The sequence below is a fragment of the Myotis yumanensis genome, unplaced genomic scaffold (assembly GCF_028538775.1).
Source record: "Myotis yumanensis isolate MYYU_CA2020_CCGP unplaced genomic scaffold, mMyoYum1.0.hap1 SCAF_1, whole genome shotgun sequence".
Taxonomy (NCBI): domain Eukaryota; kingdom Metazoa; phylum Chordata; class Mammalia; order Chiroptera; family Vespertilionidae; genus Myotis; species Myotis yumanensis.
This window is the reverse complement of record NW_027223752.1, coordinates 38,465,077-38,475,712: the sequence shown is the minus strand read 5'-3', so window position 1 is coordinate 38,475,712 and position 10,636 is coordinate 38,465,077. Positions and strand designations below refer to the sequence as shown.

General features: G+C 46.6%; 1 protein-coding gene across 1 annotated transcript in view; it reads left to right on the top strand.

Annotated features, from left to right (window-relative positions):
* The first annotated feature begins 3,161 nt into the window (after positions 1–3,161).
* Positions 3,162–10,636, top strand: part of RHOJ (ras homolog family member J) — an 84,703-nt gene continuing 77,228 nt past the window's right edge. Inside the window, exon 1 of the mRNA XM_070418740.1 lies at positions 3,162–3,792. Coding sequence (XP_070274841.1) covers positions 3,552–3,792 — 241 coding nt within the window. The 5' untranslated portion in view covers positions 3,162–3,551. The remainder of the gene's footprint in view (positions 3,793–10,636) is intronic.

The following is a 10,636-nucleotide window of genomic DNA, read 5'->3' as shown; positions in this document are numbered from 1 at the left end:
GAGGGGGAAGTCTGGGCTCTTTTTTTTCAAAGTCACACCAAAACCGGGAGCCATCAGAGGAGTCAGAATTGTATACAAACATGTTCTGTTGGCATTTGGCAAAATTCATGTGCTGTTGGCATTTGCCAAAGCTCAGAGGACAAGCGGGAGCCAAGGAATTAAGGCCTCTTAGAATGAGCAGGAAATGCCGCCCCACAAGACTTCACCGTGTGCTGCTAAGTTTGTGTAAACTTGGTGCTTGAGGTAAACCACATAATTAATGGCTATGAAACCACTCCCCAATCATTCCATATGGCCAGGATCCTGAAGGACAGGCATCTGGTAAAGGACATTGTGGCAAACGGTCTTCACAGCACTTCTAAATTCATGCCTAGAAACCTTGGGAATTAAAGTACATTCTCGACCATTCTGCCGGGGGAAGAAATCACAAGTCTTTAAACTCGTGAACCCGTAAGGACAATGATGAATTGTCTTTTTTTTCTTTTTTAAGATTCTGTTACTCTGCTTCAGGTGGATCTTTTAATATTTAAAAAGATTTATTCTTACATGGACAAACTGGTCCATATAATAAGCAGGCTATTAAAATTTTAACTTTTCTGCCATTTTTACATGAATGTCTCAAACATTATTCCCTGTACATATTCAATGGGGGGAGGGGAGGTAGTAAGAATGATGAAACAAGTTTGAGAAATATAGCCCACATCCTTAACAGCCTTGACCCACGTTTGCATACGATCCAATCTGGCAGATGTACCAACCTTCTGACTCAGAGGGAAAAGACCCATAATTGGTTGCGTCAAGTCTCCTAATTGTCTCTTAAATTGCAGTTCACATAGCAATGGACACGAACTTGAATATCTGTGTCTGATGGCACAAGGTTTAGGTTATACATGGATGTAGCAAAATGTTACCCGATCCAATTTCTCAATTTTTTTCCAGACCAAGTGTTTAGTGGGTTGGGGCCTATTTGTAACAGAGCAATTCAGGCTGGGCAGCCATGTTTGAGCACATGGTATTTGAACGGTGTATTTACCCCAGGTCACAGTCACTGCCTGGTCTCAGGGACAAGGTCAAAGGCAGAACTCCTCAACGGTCTGCCAAACATGTCTCAGCACATTGTGCTCAAAGTGGTCTTGTTCATCTTCAGGATGGAGTTCTCGACCCTGTCAGTCACTCCTTCACCTGCACAGATTTATCTGGCTGCCACTTCCACATTTGAGCCTATTATCTAGAAGAAAAATACAAGTTTTCAAACTGCAGTTTCATTACACCATATTCTAGATGTTTCAGGTAGACTGGATGAAAACACAAGTATATCGATCACATGCAGTAACGGGTGCTTTGAAGTGCTCCAGAATGGCACCAAGCATAAACCATTCAACTTTTGCACTGCTAACTCCACCTCAACTAAGCGACCTCTGGTTTTCTAAACCACCTGTGTACCCCTGGACAAGAGTCCCACAAACGCTCTCTGGTTTGCAGTCAGGATGGAGCCGTCCTGGAACCTGGGTGCTGCCAGCCCAGCAACTGAGAGAGAGGTGGGCCCAGTTTGAAGCCCTGAGAAGGGTCAGGTTGGGTGGTCAGCCCGTGTAAGACTTTCTAACACGAGCTTAGGAAAAGGCAGTCGCCTACACACAGGTAAATCCATAGGCACAGCACCCGACAAGTAGACAACCGAGTGTTGTCTCCAGGAGGAAGCCTAACAGCCAGTGCCACCTCCCACATTGATTTCTTCCTCTGCCACGAGATGACCGTCCATGTTCTCCATGTGGCTGCTCCACCAGCCTAGATCCCAGAGTGAAGGTGACAAAAAGACACACTACAGATGCGTAAGCAAGAAACACACGTGTTATTCTATATCACGGAGCATTGGGAGCTGTTTGTCATGGCAACATAACCTAGTAGATACACCGTAACCTGACTGAAACACCAGCCCTTTATAGGAAAGATTTGGGGACATTAAGCACTATGGTAAATGTAACTGTAGAAGAAATCTGGACTGTATCTATTACACAGTAGTATATATATATATATATATAGAGAGAGAGAGAGAGAGAGAGAGAGACTTCTTTCCCACCCTCTACACACACACACACACACACACACGCACACACACACACACACACAAACCTCCTCAAATCAATTAGATATTCTGAATACTTAAAAATCAGTGCTCAAAAATCTCAAAGAAACACAGTTGCTCCATCAAAAAAGGACTTGACCCATTTGCCAAAATCATTTGCCGAGTTCCACTTCTTTTCTAAAACCAAGTACATTAATCAAACGCAGAGCTTCAAAGGGGCTTCATTCTGAGTGATCCAACAGACAAATAAATTAGCTGCCAGTGGCTCCTTTGTAATTGACGGGAACCAGGCTGACCCAAGGGGATGGGGCTAAATCAAAAAGGGGACCCTCCAAGTAAAAGCAGCATTAGGGGGCCTGAAGCAAATCAATAAAGCCGTCCCACACACTCATTTCCAAGAGTCAGGGTGAGCCAAGCACATGTGTGTTTATTCACTAATAAGAAGATGCAAATGCCCCACATCTGATGGATTTCTTATGTGCTACGACCATAAAAATGCTTGTGTCTGGAGTACACATTTGTTTGCGCGTTGTGCTCAACGGTGGAAACTTATAAACCTGAACGCACTTCTTACACTTATGATCTACCTTTCCCTTTGAAACAATGTAACTAACTCTGGAAGGGTTTTGGGTGTTTTTTGTTTTTTTTTCTCTTTATTGCAGGGAGGAATTGCTTAAGATTTCTCATTTAAGTATGTGAAGAACTGTCCATTTTTAATTTACAGTGCTTTTAACTGGTGACTCAGAGAGGGATGATGTCATATGTTATCCTAGAAGGGCTGGTGTGGTTCTCTCTGCTCACTTACACCATTCCCCTGTTTTCTGTGGCCGACAGTACTCCCCAGTTTCCACCCTTTCGTCAGCCTCTTCCCAGCCAGCCACAGGCAAACAGCCTCCCCGGCAGCGGACGAACAGGAAGTCTGACAGCTTGAGTCTGCAGTGGGACCCCTAGTGCTTTCCCACTCCAGGTCCTGGCAGCGTTCCCCACAAGTACAAACACACGCACACAGAGCTCCCATTGTTGCAGCCTTCCCCAGCCCACGGATCCTAATATGGAATGCAGCAGGAAACCCATGATTTCCTGACACTCGGCAGGCTGGAGGAAGCAAGGGGGAAACTCCATTAAAAAGCCCAGCTCTCCTCCATGTTAGCTGTGAAGTGGGAAATGGGGAAGATTCAGCAAAATCCCGGGTCTGCAGTCAGGCTGGAGACGGGGAGAGCAGAGTGAAACCCGCGGGCTGTTGAAATTTCCCGACTGCCAGGAAGCCCCTAGTCCTCAGTGAAAATGAGGGTTTCTGGACTCCAAGTGCTAGGGAAACGGGACAGACCCCTTTCGTGATTCTCCCGAGTGTGTGTCACCTTCCTTTACCAGCATGGTAAGCCAGAGGGCATGTGCCAGCTGCCTGCGACAAGTCTGTAGGATCCCAGGTTCCCAAAGTAAAGCAAAGTGATCTCAAGCCTGGTGCTTCATGGGCTGCGGGAGAAGCGGGAGAAGCCACAGCGGCGGCTCCGGGGCAGCAGCTGGAGCCGCGAGAATGAACTGCAAGGAGAGTGACAGCAGCTGCGGCTGCAGGGGCAGCGAGGAGAAGAAGATGCTGAAATGCGTGGTGGTGGGGGACGGGGCGGTGGGGAAAACCTGCCTGCTGATGAGCTACGCCAACGACGCCTTCCCGGAGGAGTACGTGCCCACCGTGTTCGACCACTATGCAGGTAAGAGACGTGGGAGCCCGGTCCCTGCCTGCGGGGTGAGTGATGCGGGAGGCGGCACCCCGACTTCCCAGGGGCCTGGCCGGTTTCTCCTGTCAGTATTGGGTGCGGGCCTGGCAAGACCCAGGTACCTTAGCATAACATACAACTTTGCTGGAATTATTAGGAGAACAATTGGTACATCGATTTGTATTGTAACACTCCCCCCCCCGCCCCCCCCCCCCCGTTAAATCAAATGAATAATACTGGGGAAATCCCCTGAAATGCGCCTGAGATTCATCAACTTTTTTTATTGTGAATATTTTAAAATGTAGTGTAATTGCATCGCAATTCTTTAAAAAAAAAAAAAAAGAACTCACCACTAATCACACAACTGTTGAAAGAAGTGTTCTTGCCACTTTTCCTATATTCACCACGGGCCATTCAGAAATGAAAATGTTGAGAATAATAAGCAGCAGAATTTTAATGTTGCTGTAACAATTTGGTGCTGTACTACTATACTTTGATTTTCTTGGGGTTGTGGGTGGGGGGAGAGTAATAAAAGGGCTTAAATATCTATTAGGCGATCTGTATCTTGAAGGAAAAGAAACATGTTTAATTGATAGGTTTTACAAAGTAAAAATAAAGATAAAATGAAATCTGAAACTTTTTAAAGTATGTCCCCAAAGGACAAAATTGGGGATAAAATCATCTAAAGCGTGATAGTTAACATACTGTAGTCACGACTTAATCCTTCCAGGTATGTATATTTTTAAGCGTTCTAAAGTTTGTAGTGTGACTGCTTATCAATGTGATCTCTTACCTAAGTGTTTCCATTTTACTCTTTTTCTCTTAGTTTCCCAAACAAGTCTTATTTAATTTCTTAAAAGCAAGTTCCTGAAATTCTTCAGAAGTTCACAACAGCCTCGATTTTATAACTTTTTAAACTAGTGAGCGGTCTGGTGAGTTGTCAGAGATTTGAGATTTTGTAAGAGATTTTGTTCCTTCCCCTTGGCTCTGGGTCAGACTCCCCAGAGGGGAAGCGGCCCACAGGAAACCTGTGTGAGTGTTGGCTTTGTTATGTGGCCGTTTGGAAGCCTCTTTCTGCAGGAAGTAGCTTCTTTCCAGAGCTAAACAATCACCTAAGGCTCCCCGCCCCTCCTCGGCTTACATGGATTATGGCAATACTACAAAGCAGACAGAGAGAGAGCCACAGTGTCCATTTCCCAGCCGGTTTTCTGTATTTGTAGAAATTAAGAGCAAATTTGAATGCGGGCTCCCTTAAGCTTTTCTGAAAATACTAGAGTCCCGGTGCATGAAATTCGTGCACTCGGGGGAGGGGGGCCCCTCAGCCCGGCCTGCGCCCTCTCACAGTCACAGTCCGGGATCCCTGGGGCGGGGGGGGGGGGGGGGGGGGGGGGGCGGGGGGAAGCCTGGGGGGATGTCCAACTGCCACAGAGGTGGGAGAGGCTCCCACCACCGCCACTGCGCTCGCCAGCCATGAGCCCGACTTCTGGCTGAGGGCCGCTCCCCCTGTGGGAGTGCACTGACCACCAGGGGGCAGCTCCTGCATTGAGCATCTGCCCCCTGGTGGTCAGTGAGCATCATAGCACTGGTCGCCCACTCCCCCCCACTCCCATTTAGTCGATTTGCATATTAGCCTTTTATTATTTAGGACTAGAGGCCCAGTGCACAAAAATTTGTGCACTCGGGGGTGGGGAGGGGGGGTCCCCAAGCCCGGCCTTGCCCTCTTGCAGTCTGGGACCCCTCGGGAGATAAGGACCTGCTGGCTTAGGCCTGCTCCCGGGTGGCAGAGGGCACGCCCAATCCCTAAGTGCAGCCCCTGGTCAGGCTCAGAGCAGGGCTGATTGGGGAGTTGGGGCACCGCCCCGTCATGCACAGAGCAGGGCGGATTGGGAGGTTGTGATGCCACCCTCAGTCATGCTCAGAGTAGGGCCGATTGGGGGGTTGGGGCACCGCCCCCTGTCACACTCAAGGCAGGGTCGATGGGGAGGTTGCAGCGCCACCCCCTGTCACGCACAGAGCAGGGCCGATCAGGGGGTTGGGGCGCTGCCCCCTGACACTAACAGAGCAGGGCCGATCAGGGGGTTGAGGAGCTCCCCCCTGTCACTCACAGAGTAGGGCCAATAGGGGAGTTGGGGCACCGCCCCCTGTCACACACAGAGCAGGACGTATCAGGGGGTTGGGGCGCTGCACCCTGTCACACTCAGGGCAGGGCCAATGGGGAGGTTATGGCTCTACCCTGTCACACACAGAGGAAGGCCCATGGAGGGGGGTTGGGGCGCCACCCTCTATCACCCACAGAGCAGGGCCGATCAGGGGGTTGGGGCGCCACCACTGTCACACTTGGGGCAGAGCCGATGGAGAGGTTATGGCTCTACCCTGTCACACACAGAGCAGGGCCCGTGAGGGGCAGGGGTTGGGGCGCCGCACCCTGTCACACACAGAGCAGGGCCGATCAGGGTTTGGTGTGCTGCACCCTGTCAAACACAGAGCCACAGGGAAATCAGGGGATTGGGGAGCTCTCCACTATCAGGCACAGAGCAGGGCCCGTGGGGGGCGGGGGGGTGTTGGGGGGCCGCACCCTGTCACACACAGAGCCACAGGGCAACCAGGGGGTTGGGGAGCTCCCCCATATCAGGCACAGAGCAGGGCTGATCAGGGGGTTCAGGTGCATTCCCCTGTCACGAACAGAGCAGGGCGGATAGAGAAGTTGTGGCCCCGCCCCCTGTCACACACAGAGCTGCAGGGCGATCAGGGGGTTTGGGCGCTGCCCCCTGTCACACTGATCCCGGTGCCAGGAGGCATATTACCCTTTTACTATATAGGATAGAGGGCCTGGTGCATGGGTGGGGGCTGGCTGGTTTGCCCTGAAGGGTGTCCTGGATCAGGGTGGGGGTCCCCACTGGGGTTCCTGGCCAGTCTGGGTGAGGGGCTGAGGGCTGTTTTCCAGGTGGCGAGTGACTGAAGCTTCAAACCGCTCCTTGTTTTCTTTTCTTTTTTTTAATTTATTCTGGGCCAGCTTTAGCTCTGAGGCCTCGGCTGCTGAAAACATCGATACAATGTTTCGGTCCGGCTGGGTGTCAGTCCGGCTGGTTTCTGGGCTTTTGTTTAGCTTCTTATTTGCAACATAGTACATAGTTGCTCAGACTTGCAGCCGAGAGGCCTGCAAGTGAGGTGGGGAACGTTGGAGTCCGCAGCAAGCAAGCCTCATGCTCGCTTCAGTGCCTGGCTGCCGGCCGCCATCTTGGCTGACAGTTAATTTGCATATACTTACTGATTAGCCAATGAAAAGGGTAGCAGTCGTACACTAATTACCATGTTTCTCTTTTATTAGTGTAGATAATGACTATGCCCAGGGAAGAATATTTTAATAAGAATAGAATAAAGAGAAGAACAGGTAGGCTTTCACCTTGAGGGGAAAGAATGAATTATGAAACTATGGGGTCTATGACTTAAAGTTACTAGGATAGTTGTAAGGTTACTTATTCCACATCCTCTTTCTGCCAGAAAAGGAAAACTGGCTGGTACCTAATTTCAAGAATGTTTCGATCAAAGGTGGAACTCAAAATCTCCTAAAGGAAGAGGTTTCAAGTGTTTTTGAAACATATGTATCCCATCCCAATCCTTGAGTGAAGCAATTACAGTGTAGTGTCAGAAAGAAAGAGAATAACACCATCTTTACAGATAAAGTCACCAATAAAAAACAAACAAAACCAAAAACATTAGAGATCAAAGGCTGAACTACCACTAAATTCCACTAGAGTTGAATTATTTTATATTTCAATTGTGCATATACTTATTGTTATTTGAACATCAATGCATCTTAAAGATTTTGCTACTCAATGATTTTAGCTCTCAAGAAATCACAGCCACTATACCCAATACAATCATTTGCACATAGTAGGCATTGCCAAACATTGTTGTTCCAATTTATACTTTGTACCTTTTCTTAAAATATATATTTTTTTATTTCAGAGAGGAAGGGGAGAGGGATAGAAACATCAATGATGAGAGAGAATCATTGATTGCCTCCTGCATGCCCCTCATTGGGGATTGAGCTGCAACCCAGGCATGTGCCCCGACTAGTAATCAAACCATGACCTCCTGGTTCATAGGTCAACACTCAACCACTGAACCACACTGGCCTGGCACTTTGTACCTTTGCAATCTTTTCATATGTTTTCAATTAGATTACAAAGGAAATGAAGACATGAGCCAATACATCTAGGATAGTAATTAAGTGAACGTTTCCATCAATAGATGGATCTCCTCCATCACAAAAACTCTAGCTCCTTTTAACACCATCCTCTAAATCTATGAGCTAAATTCTTACACATGAGAATCTATAACCAATTGTTAAAACAAAACTAAACTAAATAATGCTCTCTTCTTCATGTGGAGTAACCAGTATCCAGTCCCTGTGTCCGACCAGACTATTCTGAAATGACAACCTGCATGCAACTGATTTACTGAATCTTTAGAAAATTGTAGTTCAAGTCAAAGACAGCCTATCCCTTGAATAGGTTTCCCTAATAGATGCCAACCCCAGGAAGGTAGAGATACAATAGTAAGGATGGAAGTACAGCATACCACTCAAAATGGTAAGCTCTGAAGCCAGACAGCCTGGTTCTTATACTGGCTCTGCCATTATTGTGTGACCTTGAGCAAGTTACTCAACCTCTCTGTGCCTCAATTATCACAGAAGGAATAAAAGACATAACAGAGGTATTAGGATTTTTTTTGGGGGGGGGAATAAATTAATACATGTAGTTCTTAGAACAGTGCCTTACAGTGGTAGGTGGTAGGTACATCATAGCTATTATAATTAAAATAGGGTTTCTTCACTTACACACAGCTTTAAAAGGGAATTAAAATATCACTAAAAGATAAAGACTATAACAAAGAAAAAATATAATTCCAAGAGCAGCCTCCAAATGGAGTAGGGTGTGGTGGAGTATGTGTACTGGCCTTATAGTTATCATGAGTATTGATAATTGATAAATATGTACACACGGAGTTATAATAGTGGGATATTCACTTGGGAGAGGAAATATCAGTTGTGCATGAGTGATTATAGAAAATCAATAACCAACTAAAAAAAAATTTTTCAGTTTTATGAGACTTAATAATTTCCCCTTTATCCCATGTACCAGAATCCGAAAGTACATCTCCTCCACGTCGCTTTCCTTGACTCCAAGAGGAGCTCCTTGCTCCATCTTCAACCCATCTCCAGAAATGTGTTAACATTTCTAGAACACAACTTCCACCATTGGATAACAATTTATCTGTTTCCTTAGGTTCCCAATCTCACTGAGCTGTGAGCTCTTGAGGGAAAGGGTCATGTCTTGCCAAATCAGTGTTCAGTCCTCCTCTTACTTGGTCTCTTGGAGTCTTTTCTTATAGTTTGTTACTCTCCTTGAAACACTTTCTTTACTTGGTTTCAGAGACACCACATTCTCCTGGTCTTTACTGCCCTAACTGGCAGATCTCTCTCCATCTCCTCTGCTGCTTCCTCCATCTCTTCCCAGCCACTAAGTGCCGGCATACCTCCGAGCTCAGTCCTTGGACCTCTTTATTTACACTCATGCCCTGGCTGATTGTATCTTGTGTTGTGGCTTTAAATATTACTTAGACACAGATGACTCCCAAATATGTACTTCGCCCCCAATAACCTCCTGAGACCCAGACTCAGATATCCAACTGTCCACTTGGATATCTAACAGGCATCTCAAACTTAACCTGACCCAAACAGAACTTTTTGTTTCCCCCAATCTACTTCCCCCGCAGGCTTCCCCATAGAAATACATGAACCCAGTTGCTCAGAACAAAAAAGCTGGTACTCTCCTTAAATTCTTTCTTCCTTTGACCATGCCTTCCTTCCTCTCCATCCAACCTCTGCCAATACCTTAACATTCAAAATATATCTCAAACCTGACTACTTCTCCCCGCTAGGACTAAAATTTGGGGGGCAGTAGAATGATGGTAGAAAGGGTCACTCATGCCTTTTATAGGTGTACCTAAGAAATATCTCTGGGCCCTGCTCCCCACTCCCCTCAGGATGGCTCAACATGCCCTAACAACCAGAGCTTTCACAGCTTACCATGAACAACCACATTTCTTCTCCCATTCTATCTTTATCCTGTCTATAGCTTTGAGTTTTGTAGCAGACCCATCCCTGAGAAAGTACTGGCAAATAATATTTCACAAGACATGACAAAAGGATAGCATGTTCATTTTGAGCTTAGTCAGAGTACATGTTGAGTTAGACTGTGACCGTGGTTTGTATGTTTATGTGTGTGGGTGTGTGAAATAAGCCCATTCAGCTGAAATCTGGAAAAGATGTACCTCATGCACCATTTCCATCACTCTCAGAGTCAGAGCTGATTTTGTTTGTGGCTCTTTCTTCTATCACCCATCCTTCCTAGAGCTTGTCGAAAACCACCTGTGTTTGGAAACTCATTTTAAGCCACTATTTGCAAACTCAGGCTGCCTATGCAGGAAGTTAACACAATTCATGGAAAAGGGGAGGAATCTAGTTGCTCTATCAACTGAGTGATATGTAAAAGGAAGTTTTCACAGAGATCTGAAAGTCAGTTCTAACTTTTTCCACTTAATTAAATGGTGATGGGTTCAAGGCAGATTCAATCATAACGTTAATGGCCAAAGCAGAGGTGGGTCCAATTTGCAGGGGGGAAAATAACGTAAGAGAATAAAAAGTGAAAATTTTAAAAGCTCCAGGCCTATACAGGGCTGTGATACAGTTCTGCCCATTAGAGAACATTTACTCAGTCGTTTCTCTTTTGTTCCTTCTAAAGACACCTGAGAGTCTCTGGAGAATGGGTCA